The sequence below is a fragment of the Giraffa tippelskirchi genome, chromosome 2 (assembly GCF_054371585.1).
Source record: "Giraffa tippelskirchi isolate mGirTip1 chromosome 2, T2T-mGirTip1v1.2.pri, whole genome shotgun sequence".
Taxonomy (NCBI): domain Eukaryota; kingdom Metazoa; phylum Chordata; class Mammalia; order Artiodactyla; family Giraffidae; genus Giraffa; species Giraffa tippelskirchi.
In genome coordinates this window covers 82,099,131-82,121,497 of record NC_137276.1, presented here as the reverse complement: position 1 = coordinate 82,121,497, position 22,367 = coordinate 82,099,131, and the positions used below count along the sequence as shown (strand labels likewise).

The following is a 22,367-nucleotide window of genomic DNA, read 5'->3' as shown; positions in this document are numbered from 1 at the left end:
AGTGAGAGTAGAAAGAATTTAGAGGGACAAAGCCTTCTGTAGAAAAAAAAAGATGTGGGTGCTTATTCTAGTGGGATGGGTATGTGGCAAATCAACTTTGATTTTATGAATACAGGCCACTTGGATGACTCAGGTAAGAATCTGAAAAACCTTGCTTATTTTGTAGATTTAATTGGAACCTTGCTATCAAGGTCCTGCTAAGATTTGCTGTAACAGGGGAAAAACCACTTACATCTACCTTGTAAGCTTCTCTTCCCATGAGCTCAAACAGTGCTTGTGTTGTTAGAGAAAATGCTGATTGGGCAAATTACCTCTCCTTTTGCTTTGGCTGAGATCCCCAAGAGGGAAGATATTTCTATTCATTCAGTCCATTCATCTACTTGTTCATTTATCAAACATTTATTGGGCCAGGTTGTGTTCTAAGGGCTAGGTTGCAATGAGTCAAATTCCCTGGCCTCCTAGAGAGTAACATTCTCTGCAGAGCCTAGAGCGACTATATCACCAGTACTTTGTATCATTCAGTTTTTGTTTTTATTGGAATAAAATTTCTTTGCAATGTTGTATTAGATTCTTCTGTACAACATCTTGAACCAGCCATATATATACATATATCCCTTCTCTCTTGAGCTTCCCTCCCACCTCCACCCCTCATCCCACTCTTCTAGGTCATAGCAAAACACAGAGTTGAGCTCCCTGTATTACACAGCAACATCCCACTAGCTATGTATTTTGTACATGGTAATGTGTATGCTTCAATGCTGCTCTCTCGATTTGTCCCACCCACTCCTTTCCCTGCTATGTCTGCAAGTCTGTTCTCTATGTCTTCGCCTCTATTCCTGCCTACAAATAAGTTCCCTAGCACCATTTTTCTAGATTCCATATATATGTGTTAATATACAATATTTTTTTTTCTCTTTCAGACTTACTTCACCCTATTTTAGGTTCATCCACATCACTTCAACTAACTCAATTTTGTTCCTTTTTTGGGGCTAAGGTGTGGTGCATATATCATTTAGGTTTTGAACACCTTCCACTGCAGATTCAAATATATTATTTTGAGGAATATTCACCACTCATTATTTTATTTTTTAATTTTTTATTGGGATATAGTTGCTTTATAATATTGTCTTGAATTCTACTGCACAGCGAAGTGAATTAGCTATATGTTTAAATATATACCCTCTTCTTTGGATTTCCTTCCCATTTAGGTCACTGCAGAGCATTGAGTAGAGTTCCCTGAGCTATATAATAGGTTCTCATTAGTTATCTATTTTATATATATATATATATATATATATATTAATATTGTATATATGTCAATCACAATCTCCCAATTCAACCCTCCCTCTTACCTTCCATACATTTGTCCTCTACATCTTTGTCTCTATTTCTGCTCTGCAAATAGGTTTATCTGTACTATTTTTCTAGATTCCATATATGTGTGTTAATAGTTGACATTTGTTTTTCTCCTTCTGACTTCTTCACTCTGTATGACAGTCTCTAGGTCCATCCATGTCTCTGTAACCCATGTTTTTAATTGGTCTCTTTGCCAAGATTTGACTGCAGTTTCTGAGTGCAACTCCCAGCAGTCAGGGAACTGTAACCTTCCTTACACTCTGTCACCCTAACCACCTCAAATTTTAGGCTTCATCAGGCAAGCCTGGTTTTATTTCTCCTTGCTTAACCCAGATTGAAATCAGTATGCTGTGTTTGACTGTGGAAAACACTGGTACAATGCCTTGGGGACAGATTTTTTTCTCAACATTAATCTTATTGCTACACCAGAATCAGATAACAGGGGTGTGTGCATGTGTGCATCACATGTGTATAAGCATCACTCTCTCTTAGAAGGAAAGGTCTGGGATTAGCAGTGAGCCTACACTGCTCATTTTCAGCTCAGCATTGCTTTGTGAATACAGGTCCAAGAGCTGTTGTCAAGCTTGGTGTGGTGTGATAGTTCTTTGGTCATGTCCAGATCTTTGCAACCCCATGGGCTATAGCTCACCAGGCTCCTCTGTCCGTGGAGTTCTCCAGGCAAGAATACTGGAGTGGGTTGCCATTCCCTTCTCCAGGGGATCTTCCTGACCCAGGGATCGAAGCCCGGTCTCCTACGTTGCTGGCAGATTCTTTACCATCTGAGCCACCAGGGAAGCCTGCTGTCAAGTTTCCCTCCTCCTTATCTGATCATGGTCTTTGGGGAACAAAAGTGCCCAGACATTTCCCCTTGCAGATGAGCTAGCCACAATGCTGACAAGTATTTACCAACAAACATCTGCCTTCCAAAGGAAAAGCATTTATTCAACAAACTGCTCTTCAGAGATTTATAGATGCACCTTGCCTTCCTGCCATTGCCCTAAATCACAATTCCCTTCTTGTCTTCCTCTATTTTTCTTTAAAAATTTGCTTTTTGAGACTTGGTGCACCAAAGAGTCAGTCATTTCATGGTAACATAAATTTGTAAAAGTTCCACCTTACTTTAAAACATCATTTCTGTTCAGTCATTCAAGGATATTTATGATGAGTAAAATCAACTGAAGAACCATGGCTTTTATCACATTGAACCCCTGGGCCCTCACATGCCTGGTAGAGATAAATGCCTGTAACTACCAACTACCTGCTATAAAGTCCCTCATTGGTGTTGAGGCAGAGTCCAAACGTGGGTTGGAAAAGAATTTCCAGACACAGAGCATTTCAGAAGGGAGTGAGTTTATTAAAAACAAAGAGCAGAGATAATGTGTCACAGGTCGCTGGGAGTGCAGCAGGCTGACCTCCTGACAGACCAGGGAGAGGTGACAATTTTCATGGGTTAGTAGCCAATTTTTATGGCCTCAAGACAAAGAAAATTCCTGGTGGAAGGTTGGCATTAGGTATTGGTTAGAGCGCTCTAGGGTGACTACCAGGGTGGGCATTTTTGCCCAATTTGGGGTCAGGAGGGCTGCTGGTGATGTTCATGGGGGCTTTTGGCAATGGCTACAATGAGACTCAGTCAGCTTCAGAGGTGATCTTGGTTCTGGGCTCCCCTTCTGTGGCCTTGGGGCAGACTCCGCAGTTATCACTGCTTCAGTCTGCAGATCTGTCCTTCCTCTGTCATGCATGTGTGGCATTTTTGAGGGTATACAGTATCACTTTGTAACTCTACTCCCACCATAGGGTATATGTATTATGTCTCCAGTTTGATTGTAGGATATTGAAAAGGGCAAGAACCATCTCCTCTGCTTTTTTTGTGTGTTTTGAAACTTTGAAGAGTTTGAGGAGAACGGATATTAGGTGTTTGTTAAAATCACTGCAGATGGTGATTGCAGCCATGAAATTAAAAGACACTTACTCCTTGGAAGGAAAGTTATGACCAACCTAGATAGCATATTAAAAAGCAGAGATGTTACTTTGCCAACAAAGGTCCGTCTAGTCAAGGCTATGGTTTTTCCAGTAGTCATGTATGGATGTGAGAGTTGGACGGTGAAGAAAGCTGAGCGCCGAAGAATTGATGCTTTTGAACTGTGGTGTTGGAGAAGACTCTTGAGAGTCCCTTGGACTGCAAGGAGATCCAATCAATCCATCCTAAAAGAGATCAATCCTGGATGTTCACTGGAAGGACTGATGTTGAAGCTGAAACTCCAATACTTTGGCCACCTCATGCGAAGAGTTGACTCTTTGGAAAAGACCCTGATGCTGGGAAGGATTGGGGGCAGGAAGAGAAGGGGACGGCAGAGAATGAGGTGGCTGGATGGCATCACTGACTCGATGGACATGAGTTTGGGTAAACTCTGGGAGTTGGTGACGGACAGGGAGGTCTGGCGTGCTGCGATTCATGGGGTCGCAAAGAGTTGGACACGACTGAGCGACTGAACTGAACTGAACTGAATGAACTGTCTGACCTGCGATGAACAGTTTTGTCTCTCAGTGGACAACTGTGTGATTAGCTGTCATGTAAGATCAACGTTCTTCACCTATGCCTCCTCCAACCCCACACTTCCAACAATTACTAGCTGGGTGACAATGGACAACTTACATGGCCTCTGTAGGCTGCAACCTCTCTCTCTGTAAGATGACCATGATGCTGGCCTTCACCTTGCAGGATAGAACAGGAGCTGAGATGAAGTCTTCCACAGAAGGCACCCAGCATGTGCCTGGCTTAACACAAAAAAAATCTTCATTAATTAACGAATGATAAGAAAGACGCTTGGGAGATGTTTGATTTTTTTCCGTGCTTTATGAAAAAATGAATACAACACCACATCAAACATACCTCATTTATAGATAATGTATGTGAATCTAGTTATGAATGCTGGAGGCACAAGGGAAGTTCAGGGACAAGAAACGTAATCTTGGTGATACTGGGAATTTTCCAGAGGGAGCTATAAATATCATGGATGAGCCAGCTGGGTGCCAATCAAGGCCATTGTGGATTAAGAGAAGGTGATTTGAGTTTTGTCAAGTTATCTTATCAAATGTAGCCTCACATTTTTGTATATTAATCTTCTCTTTATAGAAATTTCATTTTAACTTTGACCAGATTGAATAGACATAAGTGGGAAACTTATTTTGGTCTACAGTTATAGACAATGTTCTTGATACAGGATTGACATTTTACAGATGAATTATTCCAGTCATGAGAATGATGGGTAGGTTAGCGTAATCCATCCTACACCTGGGAAAGCACCTTAAGTACACTAAGCTATGTTTGAATTAGCTAAAGTCCACTTAAAAATAGGTAGCATTTATTCCTTTTTTTGGCCACACCACAAAGCATGTGGGATCTTAGTTTCCTTGCACTGGAAGCACAGAATCTTAATCACTGGACCATCAGGGAAGTCCAAAAATAGGTAGCATTTTTCATTATAAAATTTGTTCATTTCAAAAAGCTTGTAAACTACATAAAGTTATGCAGAGGAGAACAATTCATATCTATAATCCCTACTTAGCTTCTACTAATGTTTTATTATATTTCTTTTCATTGTCTTTACTTCTTTCTTTCCTTCTGTCCATCCATGTGTGGGTAAGCTAAATAATGGCCCTCAAAGATACCCATGTTGTAATCCCAGAACCTGTGAATATTACCTTATATGACAAAAGATAGAATTAAGTTAAGAACCTTGAAATGGAGAGATTATTTTGGATAATCCAGTGGGGCCTTTGTGCAATCACACGTATCCTTGAAAGAGGGACACAGGCAAAGATTTGACAGAAGAGGAAGCAAAGTCGCCACTGTAGCAAGTCACTGTGCCTCTGGCTTTGAGGATAGAGGAAAGGGCCATGAGTCAAGGAACGGAGGCAGCTTCCAGCAGCTGCAGAAGAAACAAGAAATGGATTCTCTCTTGAGCCTCTGGAGAGAGGGCAGCCCTGCTGACACCTTGATTCTGGCCCAGTGATACTGATTTCTGACCACACAGAGAACTGTAAGAGAATGAATATGTGTTGTTTAAGCCACCAAGTTCATGGCTATTTGTTATAGCAGTAAGAGGAGATGAATATACCGTGAATCTATCAATTTCTATATCCATCAACCTACTTACCACGTATCTTTTTTAATATGACATATGTTTCTGTATATATTTCAACATAATAAAGGCCATTTATGACAAACCCACAGTCAGTATCATACTCAAGGATAAAAAACAAAGCTTTTCCTCTAAGACCAAAACAAACCAAGAAGAACCACTCTTGCCATTTCTACTTAGCACAGTAGTGGAAGTCCTAACCACAGCAGTCAGACAAGAAAAAGAAATAAAATGCATACAAATTGGAAGAGAAGTAAAACTATCACTATTTACAGATACTATATTTAGAAAGGACTTCCCTGGTGGCTCAGCAGTAAAGAATCCTCCTGCCAATGCAGGAGATGAGAGTACAAAACCTGGGTGGTGAAGACGCCCTGGAAAAGGAAATGGCAACCTTCACCAATATTCTTGCCTGGGAAGTTCCATGGACAGAGGAACCTAGTGGGCTACAGTCCTTGCTGTCGAAAGGACTCTCAGGAGTTTTCTCCAGCACTACAACTTGAAAGCATCAATTCTTCAGCATTCGGCCTTCTTAATGGTCCATATCTCACATATGTACATGACTACTGGAAAAACCATAGCTTTGACTAAACAGACCTTTGTCAGCAAGGTGATATCTTTGCTTTTTAATAGGTTTATAATGGGTTTGTCATAGCTTTCCTTCCAAGGAGCAAATTTCTTTTAATTTCATGGCTGCAGCCACCATCCACAGTAATTTTGGAGCCCAAGAAAATAAAATCTGTCACTGTTTCCACTTTTTCCCCTTCTATTTGCCACTGAATGATGGAACCAGATGCCATGATCTTGGTTTTTTAAATGCTGAGTTTTAAGCGAAGTGAGTTTTTTCTTTAATTATTTTTTTAAATGCCTTTTCTTTTTAAAAAAAAAATTTTTATTGAAGGAAAATTGCTTTACAGAATTTTGTTGTCTTCTGTCAAACCTCAACATGAATCAGCCATAGGTTTACATATATCCCCTCCCTTTTGAACCTTCCTCCCATCTCCCTCCCCATCCCACCCCTCTAGGTTGATACAGAGCCCCTGTTTGAGTTTCCTGAGCCGTACAGCAAATTCCCGTTGGCTATCTATTTTACATATGGTAATGTAACTTTCCATGTTACTCTTTCCATACATCTCACCCTCTTCCCCTCCATGTCCATAAGTCTATTCTGTCTGTTCCTCCATTGCTGCCCTGTATATAAATTCTTCAGAACCATTTCTCTAGATTCTGTATATGTGCATTAGAATATGATATTTATCTTTTTCTTTCTGACTCACTTCACTTTGTATAATGGGTTCTAGGTTCATCCATCTCATCAGAACTGACTCAAATGCATCCCTTTTTATGGCTGAGTAATATTCCATTGTGTATATGTACTACAACTTCTTTATCCATTCATCTGTCGATGGACATCTAGGTTGCTTCCATGTTCTAGCTATTGTAAATAGTGCTACAGTGAACAATGGGATACATGTGTCTCTTTCAATTTTTATTTCCTCAGGGTATATGCCTTGGAGTGGGATTGCTGGGTCATATGGTGGTTTTATTCCTAGTTTTTTAAGGAATCTCCATACCGTCTTCCATAGTAGCTGTATAAATTTACATTCCCACCAACAGTGCAAGAGCATTCCCTTTTCTCCACACCCTCTCTGGCATTTATTGTTTGTAGACTTTTTTGATGATGGTCGTTCTGACCAGTGTGAGATGATATCTCATGGTGGTTTTGATTTGCATTTCTCTAATAATGAGTGATGTTGAGCATCTTTTCATGTGTTTTTTAGCCATCTGTATGTCTTTTTGGAGAAATGTCTGTTTAGTCTTTTTCCCACTTTTTGATTGGGTTGTTTGTTTTTCTGGCATTGAGTTGTATGAGCTGCTTGTATATTTTAGAAACTAATCCTTTGTCAGTTGTTTATTTGCTATTGTTCTCTCCAGTTCGGAGGGTTGTCTTTTCACCTTGCTTAGAGTTTCCTTTTCTGTGCAAAAGCTTTTAAGTTTAATCAGGTCCCACTTGTTTACTTTTGTTTTTATTTCCGTTAGTCTAGAAGGATGTGAGAGTTGGACGGTGAAGAAAGTTGAGCACCACAGAATTGATGCTTTTGAACTGTGGTGTTGGAGAAGACTCTTGAGAGTCCCTTGGACTGGAAGGAGATCCAATCAATCCATCCTAAAGGAGATCAATCCTGGGTGTTCATTGGAAAGACTGATGTTGAGCTGAAACTCCAATACTTTGGCCACCTCATGCGAAGAGTTGACTCATTGGAAAAGACCCTAATGCTGGGTAGGATTGAGGGCAGGAGGAGAAGGGGACGACAGAGGATGAGATGGTTGGATGGCATCATTGACTCGATGGACATGGGTTTGGGTAGACTCTGGGAGTTGGTGATGGACAGAGAGGCCTGGCATGCTGCAATTCATGGGGTCGCAAAGAGTCGGACACGACTGAGCGACTGAACTGAACTGAGTCTAGAAGGTGGGTCATAGAGGATCTTGCTTTGATTTGTGTCATCAAGTGTTCTGCCTATAGTTTCCTCTAAGAGTTTTATAGTTTCTGGTCTTACATTTAGGTCTTTAATCCATTTTGAGTTCATCTTTGTGTATGGTGTTAGGAAGTGTTCTAATTTCATTCTTTTACATGTAGCTGTCCAGTTTTCCCAGCACCATTTATTGATGAGACTATCTTTGCCCCATTGTATATTCTTGCCTCCTTTGTCAAAAATAAAGTACCCATAGGTGCATGTGCTTATTTCTGGGCTTTCTATCTTGTTTCATTGTCTATATTTCTGTTTTTGTGCCAATACCATACTGTCTTGATGACTGTAATTTTGTAGTATAATCTGAGGTCAGGAAGGTTGATTCCTCTAGCTCCATTCTTCTTTCTCAAGACTGCTTTGGTTACTTGGGGTCTTTTGTGTTTCCATATGAATCGCAAATTTTTTTGTTCTAGTTCTGTGAAAAATTTCATTGGTAATTTGATAGGGATCACATTGAATCTGTAGATTGCATTTGGTAGTATAGTCATTTTCACAATATTGATTCTTCCTACTCAGGAACATAGAATATCTCTCCATCTGTTTATGTCATCTTTGATTTCTTTCACCAGTGTCTTGTAATTTTCTGTGTACAGTTCTTTTGTCTCCTTAGGTAAGTTTATTCCTAGATATTTAATTCTTTTTGTTGCAATGGTGAATGGGATTGATTCCTTAATTTCTCTTTCTGATTTTTCATTGTTAGTATATAGAAATGCAAGTGATTTCTGTGTATTGATTTTGTATCCTGCAACTTTGCTGAATTCAGTGATTAGCTCTAGTAATTTTCTGATACTATCTTTAGGGTTTTCTATGTACAGTATCATGTCATCTGCAAACAGTGAGAGTTTTACTTCTTTTCCAATCTGGATTCCTTTTATTTCTTTTTCTTCTCTCATTGCTGTAGCTAGGACTTCCAGAACTATGTTGAATAATAGTGGTGAAAGTGGACACCCTTGTCTTGTTCCTGATCTTAGGGGGAATGCTTTCAGTTTTTCACCGTTGAGAATAATGTTTGCTGTAGGCTTATCATATATGGCCATTACTATGTTGAGGTAGGTCCCTTTTATGCCCATTTTTTGAACAGTTTTAATCATAAATGGGTACTGAATATTGTCAGAGGCTTTTTCTGCATCTATTGAGATGATCATACAGTTTTTATCTTTCAATTTGTTAATATGGTGTATCACATTGATTGATTTGCATATATTGAAGAATCTTGCATTCCTGGAATAAACCCAACTTGATCATGGTGTATGAGCTTTTTGATGTGTTGCTGAATTCTGTTTGCTAAAATTTTGTTGAGGGTTTTTGCATCTATGTTCATCAGTGATATTGGCCTATAGTTTTCTTTTTTGTGTTGTCTTTGTCTGGTTTTGGTATCAGGGTGATGGTGGCCTCATAGAATGAGTTTGGAAGTGTTCCTTCCTCTGCAATTTTTTGAAAGAGTTTTAGAAGGATAGGCATTAGCTCTTCTCTAAATGTTTGATAGAATTCTCCTGTGAAACCATCTGGTCTGGGCTTTAGTTTTTTCGGAGATTTTTGATCACAGCTTCAATTTCAGTGCTTGTAATTGGGTTGTTCATAATTTCTATTTCTTCCTGGTTCAGTCTTGAAGACTGAACTTATCTTAGAATCTGTCCATTTCTTCCAGGTTATCCATTTTATCTCCATATAGTTGTTTATAATAGTCTCTTATAATCCTTTGTATTTCTACATAGTCTGTTATAACCTCTCCTTTTTCATTTCTAATTTTGTTGATTTGATTCTTCTGTCTTTTGTTCTTGATGAGTCTGGCTAAAAGTTTGTCAATTTTGTTTATCTTCTCAAAGAACCAGCTTTTAGTTCTATTAATCTTTACTATTGTTTCTTTCATTTCTTTTTCATTTATTTCTGCTTGGATCTTTATAATTTTTTTCCTTCTACTAATTCTGGGTTTTTTATGTTCTTCTTTTTCCAGTTGTTTTAGGTGTAAAGTTAGGTTGTCTATTTGATGTTTTTCTTGTTTCTTGAGGTAGAATTGTATTACTATAAACTTCCCTCTTAAAATTGCCTTTGCTGCATCCCATAGGTTTGAATTGTCATGTTTTCATTGTCATTTGTTTCTAGAATTTTTTTGATTTTCCTTTTGATTTCTTCAGTAACCTGAAGAAGCATGTTGTTTAATCTCCATGTGTTTGTGTTTCTTACAATTTTTTCTTGTAATTGATATCTAGACTCATAGCATTGTGGTTGGAGAAGATGGTTGATACAATTTCAATATTCTTAAATTTACTGAGGTTTGATTTGTGACCCAAGATGTGGTCTATCCTGGAGAATGTTCCATGTGCACTTGAGAAGAAGATGTATTCTTCTGCATTTGGATGGATTGTCCTGAAGATATCAATGAGGTTCATCTCGTCTAATGTATCATTTAAGACTTGTGTTTCCTTATTAGTTTCTGTTTTGATGATCTGTCCATTGGTGTGAGTGGGGTGTTAATGTCACCTACTATTATTGTGTTATTTCTCCTTTTATGTCTATTAATGTTTGTCTTATGTATTGAGGTGCTCCTATGTTGGGTGCATAGATATTTACAGTTGTTATGTCTTCCTCTTGGATTGATCCCTTGATCATTATGTAGTGTCCTTCCTTATCTCTTGTAATCTTCTTTATTTTCAGGTCTTTTTTGTGTGATATGAGGATTGCTACTCCAGCTTTCCTTTGTTTCCCATTTGCATGGAATATATTTCTCCATCCTCTCACTTTCAGTCTATATGTGTCTTTAGGTCTGAAGTGGGTTTCTTGTAGACAGCATATATATGGGTCTTGTTTTTGTATCCATTCAGCCAGGTTGTGTCTTTTGGTTGGAGCATTTAATCCATTTGCACTTAAAGTAATTATTGATACATATGTCCCTATTGCCATTTTCTTAATTGTTTGGGGTTGATTTGGTAGATCTTTTTTCTTCTCTTGTATTTCTTGACTATATAAATCCCTTTAATATTTGTTGTAAAGCTGGTTTGGTGGTGCTGAATTCTCTTAACTTTTGCTTGTCTGAAAAGCTTTTTATTTCTCCATCAATTTTGAATGAGATCCTTGCTGGATACTGTAATCTTGGTTGTACATTTTTCCCTTTCAGTATTTTAAATATATCCTGCCATTCTCCTCTGGCCTGCAGAGTTTCTGCTGAAAGATCAGCTGTTGAGTGTATGGGGTTTCCCTTGTGTGTTACTTTTTGCTTCTCCCTTGCTGCTTTTACTATTCTTTCTTTGTGTTTAGTCTTTGTTAGTTTGCTTATTATGTGTCTCGGTGTGTTTCTTCTTGCGTTTATCCTGTATGGGACTCTTTGTGCCTCTTGGAGTTGGTTGACTATTTCCTTTTCCATGTTGGGGAAATTTTCAACTATAATCTCTTCAAAAATTTTCTCATACCCTTTCTTTTTCTCTTCTTCTTCTGGGACCCCTATAATTCGAATGTTGCTGCATTCGATATTGTCCCAGTAGTCTCTGAGACTATCCTCAGTTCTTTCCATTCTTTTTACTTTATTCTGCTCTTCAGAAGTTATTTCCATCATTTTATCTTCCAGCTCACTGATTTGTTCTTCTGCTTTAGATGTTCTGCTGTTGATTCCTTCTAGAGTATTTTTAATTTCAGTAATTGTGTTGTTTGTCTCTGTATGTTTATTCTTTAATTCTTCTAGGTCTTTGTTAATTGATTCTTGCATTTTCTCCATTTTGTTTTCAAGGTTTTTGATCGTCTTTACTATGACTATTCTGAATTCTTTTTCAGGTAGTTTGCCTATTTTCTCTTCTTTTATTTGGACTTCTGTGTTTCTAGGTTGTTCCTTCATTTGTGCTGTATTTCTCTGCCTTTTCATCATTTTTTTTTTTTTTTTAACTTTTGAGTTTGAGATCGCCTTGTCCCAGGCTTCAAGGTTGAATTCTTTCTTCCATTTGCTTTCCTCCCTCCTAAGGTTGGTCCAATGGTTTGTATAAGCTTCATATAGGGTGAGATTTGTGCTAAGTTTTTGTTTGTTTGTTTGTTTGTTTTCCCTCTTATGAGCAAGGCTGAGTGAGGGGGTAATCCTGTCTGCTGATGATTGGGTTTGTATTTTTGTTTTGTTTGTTGCTGAGATGAGGCACCCTGCACAGGGTGCTACTGATGGTTGGGTGATGTAGGGTCTTGTATTCATGCAGTTTCCTTTGTGTGAGTTCTCGCTATTTGATACTCCCTAAGGTTAGTTCTCTGGTAGTCTAGGGTCTTGGAGTCAGTGCTCCCACTCCAAAGGCTCAGAGCTTTATCTGGAGGCTGGATGTTCACCATCAGGGTGGCAGCAAGTCAGGTTCTGGTGAGGGATCGCTTCCTGGTTGGAGACAGACCAACATTTCCCTGTAACTTCAGGTGTCTGCATCTCCTGCCCTGGTCTCACTGTCTCTGCATGTGGCCACCAAGCTGAGCGTTCCCAGGGCAGGGAACATGGTTGACCCAAGGTAGGAGGCTGAGAGGGTTTGCAGGGCAGGTCAGGGAGATGGTGCAAGAAGTTGAGACCAAGGAAGAAGTCTTGCTCTGCTCCAGCAACTTCTTAAGAAAGGCCCTGGCTTCCAGGTCCTGTGGGGCCCCTGGGAAGGGCATCAGGGTACCAGGCAGGGCTCCATGGGTGCCTAAGTGAGCTTTTTCACTCTCCTCTTTCACCCTCATCAAGAGGATCTTGCTCTTTTGTTCCTCCTCATTTTCTGCTGCTAGAATGTTATCAGCTGCATATCTGAGGTTGTTGATATTTCTCCCAGCAATCTTGATTCCAGCCTGTGATTCATCCAGCATAGCATTTTGCATGATGTATTCTGCATATAAGTTAAATAAACAGGGTGACAAGATATAGCCTAGTCACACTCCTTTCCCAGTTGTGAACCTGTCCACTGTCCCATGTTCACTTCTAACTGTTGCTTCTTGACCCATGTACAACTTTCTTGGCAGACAGACAGGTAAGGTAAGACAGACAGGTAAGACTACAGGTAAGGTAATCTAGTATTCCCATCTCTTTAAGAATTTTCCACAGTTTGTTGTGATTTACACAGTCAAGGGCTTTATCATAGTCAATCAAGCAGAAGTAAATATTTTTCTGGCATTCCCTTGCTTTCTCCATGATCCATTTCCTGGAGAAGAAAATGGTAACCCAGTCCAGTATTCTTGCCTGAACCCCATGGACAGTATGAAAAATCAAAGAATCCATGTAGATTAATGTCAATTAATTTACAACAAAAGAGGCTAAAGTATACAATGAGGAAATAACAGTTTTTTCCATAGTTGGTATTTGGAAAACTGGACAGCTACATGTAAAAGAATGAAATTAGAACATTTTTTCTCATTATATACAAATAAATTTAAAATGGACTAAAGACCAAAATGTAAAGCAAAAAGCATAAAACACCTAGAAACAGGCATAGGCAGTATAATCTTTTATGTAAGTTTTAGCACTGTTGTTTTTGGATTTGTCTCCTCAAGCAAGGGAAACAAAAGAAAAAATAAACAAATGGAACCTTAAACTTAAAAGTTTTTGTACAGTGGATGAGACCACCAACAAAATGGAAGACAACATACTAAATGAGTGAAAATATTTGCAAATGATATATATCTGATAAGAGATTAACAGTATGTAAAACACATAAATAGCTCAAACAACTCAGTATCAAAAATATAAACCAATTAAAAAATAGGCAGAAGACCTGAATAAACTTTTCAAAGAAGGCATAAAAATGGACAACAGGCACCTAAAAAGGTGTTTAACATCATGAATTATCAGGGAAATGCAAATGAAAACCACAATGAGATATCACTTTGTACCTGTTGGAATACCTAGCATCAAAAAGACAAGAAGTGTTGGCAAGGATGTGGTGAAAAGGGAACCCTAGTACACTAGAAGAGGGGATGCAAACTGGTACAGCCACTGTGGAAAAGTGTGGAAGTTCCTCAGAAAATTAAAAAATAGAACTAATATATGATTCAACAGTCTTATTTCTGGGTAATTAGCCAGAAGAAATAAAATCATTATCTTGAAGAAATATCTGTACCTCTATGTCCTTATGTTTACTGCAGCATTTTACAGTAGTGAATGTATGGAAACAACGTACGTTTCCGCTGATTGAAGAATGAATAGAATAGACACATACACCGACAGGAATATTATTCACCCATAAAAAGGAGGAAATCCTGCCATTTGCAACAACATAGACAAAACTTATGCTTAGTGAAACAAGCCAGGCAGAGAAAGACAAATACTGCATGATATCACTTACTAGTGGACTGTTAAAAAAAAAAAAAATCAAGCTCATAGTAACAGAGTAGAATGGTGGTAGCCAGGGGCTCAGAAGTGGAGGAAATGGGGATAAATTGTAATTGTCAATATACCTCAATAAAACTGAAATGAAACTACTTTTATTAATAAAATACACATTTCTTACTGTTGGAGAAAGCAATTACAAATATGGAAAGGAGGCATGACCATCGCCAAAGCCAGCACTCTGGTATCTCTTTTTAATCTGAATTTTAAAAAACATCCCAACATTTGGAAACATTTAGGATAAATGAGAATTCATTGTAAAATTAATCAGAATCTCGATAGTTACATCTTTGGATATACTCTGATTCTTACTTAGAATTATTCTAAGACCATAACCCAGATATCTAGTAGATTTTGCTTTGCTTTAGAATTTTCAAAGAAAATATCTTTTAAAAATTCTTTCCAATTAAAAGAAACAGTGATTTTTCATAATGTATGCACAAAACAAGAGGAATTTTCTGTCAGAAGTACGCACGGTCCTCAGAGCAGCAACAATTGTCTGGTGTTTCCACTTTAAGCCTCTTAGCTACATTTCTGTTTCTGTAGAGCAAGAGCAGATCCCAGAGAAGTAATTTTTCTTCCTTTGTAGAAACTTCTTTATCTGGCAGAAAATGGTAACTCATCAAACCTGCAGTAGAAGGCAACTCTTCACCTCTCAGTCAATATGATCAACATTAAGCATCCATCAAATGAAGGATTGGGAGTGATAACCTTAAAAAATCCTGCTAGGCAACTAGTTATTGATTATCTGTTCAGCCTGATGGATGAAGGTGCAAAGGCAACAAGTGATTGGAGAAAACAAAAACCTGCCTTCTTGCCTGCCTGCCTGCATTGGGCTGGTTCAGGCAGGAATTCCGGCCAGAAAGCATCATCTCCGGTTTTACCAAAAACATAATTCCTTCATCCTGATTCATCAGAATTCAATTCTAGCAGGATATCTACTCTTCCTTGCCTTGCCTTTGGATTGTCAGAAAAACCCAGAGAACAATTTACAATAAAACGTAATTACTTTTAGCCTGGCTGTTTATATGCTTGGGACTATTTGAAGGTTGAAGTTTGTGATTTATACCAAGAAAAAAATGGCATGTTTAATAGTATGAAGGAGCTTGGCGAAAGGGCTTAATTTATTTTTCAGATTAAATTCTTTTCAGGGGTTTTAGAAACATTGATTCATATGAAAATAATAAATGTGCTAATTACAGCTTAATTGTTTCACCTCATTAAGCCAATATCACAAGACCTCTCATTAGCCACATCAACTTCACGGGTGAAAATGATTATAGCTCTTGTGCAAAGACTCCTGGAGTCAATCAGCTGTCATCAGGCTGAGCTACTCTTGACCAAAATCAGAGAGTTAGCGATCTTTCTGGCAGCATCCTTCTCCCATCTCCACAGGTGTTCAGTGCCCTTAGGTTTTCTGCAGTAACATTTCTAAAGCTCTCCTTGCCCAGTTACCTTAAGAAGGATTGAGTATTAAGTAGTTATAGCACTTATAACTTTCTGTTACAATGATTTATTCAGGATTCTCTCCTTACTAAACTATAACTTCTAGTAAATAAATTTTCATTGAATAAATTAATGTGTGATTGATGAACGTTATAAATGACCAACACTGGGACTTCCCTGGTGGTCCAGTGGTTAAGAATCTGCCTGCAATGCAGGGGACATGGGTTCAATCCCTGGTTGGGGAACTAAGATCCCACATGCTGCAACTAAGCCTGCACATCATGACTACTGAGCCTGAGTGCTCTAATGCCCATGTGCCACAACTCAAGATGCCGTGTGCTACAAACTAAGACCCGACACAGCCAAATAAATATAACTATTTTAAATGACCAGTACTGTTTTTGCCCATTTCAAAGTAGTTAAAATGTAATGAACTAGATCATAAGCTCCTGATGGACAAAAAATAGATCTTATTGAAGTTGGGTTCTGGAGGATAACACAATGGCTGGCACAAAATGGTTGCTAAAAGATAATAAAGAGAAAAATGATGACAATCTCTTAATCTCAAAAGAGCAAGCTCTGATGGGAGAGTTCTGAACTTGGACAAGAACAGATTTGGATGAGAGTCTTTTCAGGTACCACCTGGAGTTACATGTCTCCCACTGGGATCCCCCAAAGGGGAATAACCTGTGTAAATAAATCCCTTTGACTCAGACCCAGCCGAACTACAGCAAACAGCTGCCCAACAGTCATGAACTGGCTGTCACTGGACATGTCCAGGGAGAGTCAAGATGTGTCGAAGCCACTGGTCCAGGGTCCCTGCATCCAGAGGATTATGTGAGCGTGAAGGCTCCGTGGGTCATGTTCTTGTTTATCCCATTATTCACGGAGTGACAACAGAGGACTATCATTATCATCCAATGAGGGTTCAGTATTACCAAAGAAGCAATAAGAATGTTTTCCAGCTCAGAGCATGTAATTCTTAATCACAGCAGAGTGGGATACCCAAGCACATAAATCAATTCCCATCTTAATTAGTCAGTGTCTGTGGAACACCTTGAAACTGAAAAGAGACATGTAACAAAAGTTACATAACAAGCCTCCCAGCTGCAGCCTGTCCCCTGCTGGCCCCTGAAAATCCTCTTAGTAACTATATTCTGATGGTTCACCTCTTCTGTCTCTGAAACTGTGAACAGACAGATGAAGGTAAACAGTTAACAAGAAAACATCTCAAAGCCTCTCCTCCTGCTCCAGGATGTAATTTGACTGAGTTTATATATTTACTTGAGTTGACTGGAAGAGGGGAAAAGACACTCATCTGGCACCGGGCAAATGAGCCTCTGGAGTGTCCAGAGATGTGATCATTTTACAAACCAGTCCAGCTGGTTTACACTGTGAGCTCAGAAAAAAAAAAATTTTTTTTTTCCTCTCCTCTTCATTCCAAAGTTTTGGAAATGGAAGTAAAATTCATGACTCACTCTTGTTCCTGTTGAATGCTGACATGGAGATGAAGGAATAATGGAATAAATACAGAGACAGGTGATGAAGGAAAATCAGAAGACTGATGTCTTGTGGGTGGGAGAAAGGAATTAGTCCTCCTGTCTTCCCTCCTTTGTAAACTTCATGCTTTGACAGCGGGCATGAAGTCTTCCTCAAAACCTTAAGACTTAGCAACACATCTGGAAGATTTGGGGAAGGGGCTTTGTGTGCAGAGAGGAACAGTGTTCATGTTAAGAATATTTCAAGTTCTGACATTTGTACTTCATCAGCAAGAAGGAATTTGCTTAAGTGATTGTGAAAATACCATAGGAGGCACCCCATGGAGTGGGGTATGGGCGCAGGTGTGTCCCTGGGAAACTCATGCCGCAGAGAGAAAAAGAAATGCCTGCAGGAGCAAGAGAGCAAGGAGAGCATAAGCTAATGAAGACAAACAATGAAGGAAGAGGAGTTTGTGCACAAGGGGGAGAAGAGCTGGAAAAGACATGGATGTAATTCCTTCTCTCTTTCTCTCTCTCTCTCTGCCTCTGAATGCTCAGCGACCTTCATTGGAAGCACTATGCCCATCCCTGCATCAACAGATGCCCATCCAAGGTCAGGCGCCAATCCTTGTCCTCCTTTTCTCTCACACCCACATCTCATCCACCGATCTTGTTGCTCAAAACCCTTCGGTGACTTCTCTCCTTCAGAATCAGGTCTAAACCCTGTGTGACTTGGCCCTGGGTGCTTCTCTGTCCTCATCTCCCACTGTGCTCTCAGCCTCCCTGATTCTGCTCTCCCCTGCCGAAATGTTCTCCACACACAGAGTCCTGTGGAACACTCCCCTGCGTGACTAGGTCCCTGCTCAAATGTCCTCACTTAGAGAGATTACTGACTGTCTCATAAAAGGGCAGCTCCTCTCTCCTCCACCCCATCACTACCTAGCCTGCTAACCAGGCTTTGGCTAACATACATCACTACCTGATATTCTAGTCCACATAGGTTCACTGTCTGTCTCCTGTGCTAGAGCATCAGCTACCCAAGGGCAAGGATGCTTTGCCTGGTGTTGTACCTTCCACACCTCCATTGTATTTGGCACCTGACCAGTGTCCCATCAATGCATTTTGAGTGGACATGTGAATGAATCACTGCACTATGCACAGCTGCTTCTCTTTTCCTCGGGTTTTGTGTCTGAACATCTGCATGTCACTCTCTTCCCTCTCATGTCCTACACAGTGCCTCCCACTTGGGGAGGTCCAAATGCCCAGGAAGAAAATACCTGTTGTCTTAGAGGCTCCTTCTGTGTGTCAGCCACTGAGAACTGCCTTTTGAACTGTTAGCAGTTTCTTCAGAACTACTTGGCTAATGAACATGTCTTCTGCTGCTCAGTCACTCAGTTGTGACTCTAGCAACCCTTTGGACTACAGCCCACCAGGCTCCTCTGTCCATAGGATTTCCCAGGTAAGAACAGTGTAATGGGTTGCCACTTCCTTCTCAGGGATCTTCCTGACCAAGGGATCGAACCGTCATCCCCTGCATTGCAGGCAGATTCTTTACCACTGAGCCTTCAGGGAAGCCCATGACCATGTCTACTGGCTGCTTTTATTATGAAGGGAGACTGGGTGATGGGCAGCTAGTTCTTGGGGCTGCGTTGAGGGAAAAGCTTCTATTCAGCGCTGTGATACCCAGGACTCCTGAAGACCCATCTGTCCATCACACTGTTCACTTTGGTTTCGAATCTAAAGAACTGTTTCTTTACAGTGAACATTTCTTAGTTAAAGACTCGCCTCCTCAACCTGAAAAGGCTTTGGGTTGGTGGGTTTGCTCTTGCGAAGGGTTTCACCTTCCCAGGTAGGAAGAGCACCCCCTGGATGATGTCCAGGTTCACAGGGGAGCCTCCCCATCTGGCACACCCCGGCTCAAGATTCAGTAGCCCTTCACCACTCTGCCCACGTCAGTTTCAGCCTCGACAGTTTCTCGCTGACAAACCAGTCCCTTGCCTGAGCATCTAATGTGGCTGATAGACCAGGACAGGCCTTGGTTGATTGGATGGTAGGGTGGCAGCAGGTCTGTGGAGCTGATATTGACTTTCCAGGCTGTGAAACCCCATGACTAGAAGCTAGTGACACCAAAATGGTCTGAGAATCTTCAAATCCATCCAATCCCTTCTTGAAAGCAAAAGAGGGGCCACGGTAACCATCGCCAGTGTGTGTGTGCGTTCTGAAGTTGTTTTGTTGAAATGGTGACCTTGGTGCTGAACAGGCCCACTGTTCTACTCCCACAGCCCCCAAGTCCTCTGATTGTGAGACATTTTGTGTACACACTGGAGAATTTATACTCACAATACAACTTGGTAGTGTGGGGGAAAAAATAATTAAATGTCCATCCCGGCTTGTTGATCATTTGGTTTTGCCCAGGGCCACTTGACTAAAAAATGCTCATACTCTCAGGTGCCTTTTCGGCCTCCTTCTTTCTCTAAGATAGTATGTGGAGCGGGTGAAGCGTACATGCCTCTCGTGTGGTGGGGAGGGTTTTTGGGGTGCTTAGCAGTGCTCTCTTCTTTGGGGGAGGGTGGCGTTTCTTGTCCATCTGGGAGCTGCTGTTGTTTGCAGCTGAAATCTAACTTGTGAATTGGTCTCTCTCTATCTGGTTAGAGCCCAGTCTGGACATATCCCTTCTGAAGCTTGGCTGTGTCTCCCGCTGGCCTAGGCATTGAGATAACCTTTCAGAACCTCCTCATCCCTGCTATTGGGACCTCCTCTGCTCACCCCTCTCCCCTAAGATGGTGTCAGCCATGGGGGTCTCGTATACTGAAGAGGAGTAAAATATACCACCCCAAATGTGTCTCTTTGGCATAAAGATTAACTTGAGCTGGTTTTTGTTCATTTTTTTTCTTTTTTGGCCACACTGTGTGGCTTGTACTGAATAGATTCCTAGTTTCACCACCAGGAATCGAACCCAGACCCTGGGCAGCAAGAATACAGAGTCCCAACCACTGGACCACCAAGGAATTCCTGAGCTGTTTATTTTTAAGGAACAGCAGACATAGGAAAATCTCTGAAAATGAAAATTTACTTTGCTGTTGTTGTTGTTTAGTCGCTAAGTCGTGTCCGGATCTTTGCAAACCTTTTAGTAACAGATGTTTATATTTCTAAGGGACATCTCTATTTGTGAGATTGTACTGGGAAAAGGAGAATGACCCAGTATTTGGAAACTCTTCATCAGTGGAGACGACAGCAACTTAACCTGCATAACTTCCACAGCTCAGTTTACTGAGCTCTGCTTGATAACCTTCCATAACTGGCATCCCCTGCCCTGTACCCCCAATATCTCCTTTCATCTTTAACTTGAGATGATATCTAAGATGCTTGGTTTGGGCCATTTCAGGGAGGTATCCAGTAAACCTGTTACTAAGCTTCCATTTGTTTTGCTCCTGCTAATCTGCCTTTTTATTACAGGGACATAGCCTAGAAGCTAGAAGGGTAGAGGGAAAATGAAAATTCTTTTGCCTCCCTTACAGCATACCTCACTAGAACTGAGGAAAGCCCAGACAATGGGTGCCTGAGGCCTGCTCACCTGACCATCCTGTGTGTCAAGTCTGCTTGGCTATGGTAGCATACAGTCTGATCCAGGGAGGCCTCTTACTGGACCTTCTTCTGGAGCCCCAAACCAGGAGAGCAGAGGAGCACCCCTTTCTTCTTCTTCCTCTGGCCCTTCACAGTGGAAAGAAGGGATCATCTTTTTCTCTTCCTTTGTCATCATTTTAGTTTGCTAGGTCTGCCATAACAAAGCACCACAAACTGAGTAGCCTAAACAACAGAACATCTATTGTCTCCCACTTCTGGGGGCTAGAAGAAGTCTGAGATCAAGGTGTTGGCAGGAGTGGTTCTTTTTGAGAGCTGTGGCGGAAGGGTCTGTCCTCAGCCTCTCTCCTTGGCTTATAGATAACCATCTTCATGTTCTTATGGCCTTGTATAGCTGTCTGCACAGATTTCCTTCTATAAAAGGACACCAGTCATGTTAGACTGGGCTGCCCTGGTGGCTTAGATGGTAAAGAATCTGCCTGTAATGCAGGAGATCTGGGTTTGAGCCCTCGGTCTGGAAGATCCCCTGTAGAAGGGAATGGCTACTCACTCCTGTATTCTTGCATGGAAAATCCCAAGGACAGAGGAGTCTGGTGGGCTACAGTCTATGGAGTCGCGAAGAGTGGGACATGACTGAGCCACTAACACACACACATTAGATCAGGGTTCACCCTATTACTTCATTTTAACATGATTACCTCTGCAAAGATCTTATTTTGGAGTTATAAACTGGGGTTTAAGGACTTCAGAACGTGAATTTGGAAGGGGGACACAATTCAACTTACAATGGTCATATTCTGCTTCTACCAGAGAGGAATGCAGGTTCTCAAGTCATTCCCACCCAGTAACTGTTATGGACAAATGGGTTTGCCTTTTCTTCATTAGATGGATGACTCTATGATCCGAGTCATCCAGGCTTGATGGTTAATATGCCAGTGGATGGGAGGAAGGTATTTTAAAAATCCTCTATTAAAGCTGTAACCTAGTTGCAACACCATTGCCTTAGTAGTTAATCCTACTTTACATGTCAAAAGCTGAATATTAACTAAGTCTTTCTCTCTGCACTTTTTCGTTGACATTGTTCATCTTCCCCCAAACACCCCCGTCTTCCAGTTTGTGCCTGGATGCTCTGGACCAGCTGGGAGAAGGCCATGCAATTAGAAAGGTAAGAGAACAACTGTTGCCAAGTTTTAAAGCATTATCTGTTGTAAGAAACTGATGGGTGATGGCAGCCATCTTTGAAAAGAAGACAATCATTTTGCCTTTCATTTGCCAGGCTGATTTTTATATTTACTAAAATCCCTAGATCTTGGTTTGGGCTTCCCTGATGGCTCAGTGGGTAAAGGATCTGCCTACAAATGCAGGAGACACAGGAGATACAGGTTCGATCCCTGGGTTGGGACGATCCCCTGGAGACAAGGTGGCAACCCACTCCAGTATTCTTGCTTGGAAAATCCCATGGATGGAGGAGTCTGGTGGGCTGTAGTCCAAAGGGTTGCAAAGAGTTGGACACAAC

At 40.6% G+C, this 22,367-nt stretch overlaps 1 protein-coding gene across 20 annotated transcripts in view; it reads left to right on the top strand.

Moving 5' to 3' along the window:
- Positions 1–22,367, top strand: part of MTR (5-methyltetrahydrofolate-homocysteine methyltransferase) — a 246,445-nt gene that overhangs the window by 128,500 nt on the left and 95,578 nt on the right. For 12 of the 20 annotated variants that reach the window (XR_014076594.1, XM_081569313.1, XM_081569312.1 and 9 more), the window contains one exon: positions 21,965–22,016. Coding sequence is in view for 17 of the 20 variants with exons in the window: in XM_081569313.1 (XP_081425439.1) it covers positions 21,965–22,016 (52 nt within the window). In the remaining 3 variants the exon portion in view is untranslated. Of the gene's footprint in view, positions 1–6,523; positions 6,597–7,538; positions 8,245–17,827; positions 17,883–21,964; positions 22,017–22,367 lie in introns of those variants that run through there. The other 8 variants (XR_014076592.1, XM_081569316.1, XM_081569314.1 and 5 more) reach the window with 2 other exon arrangements.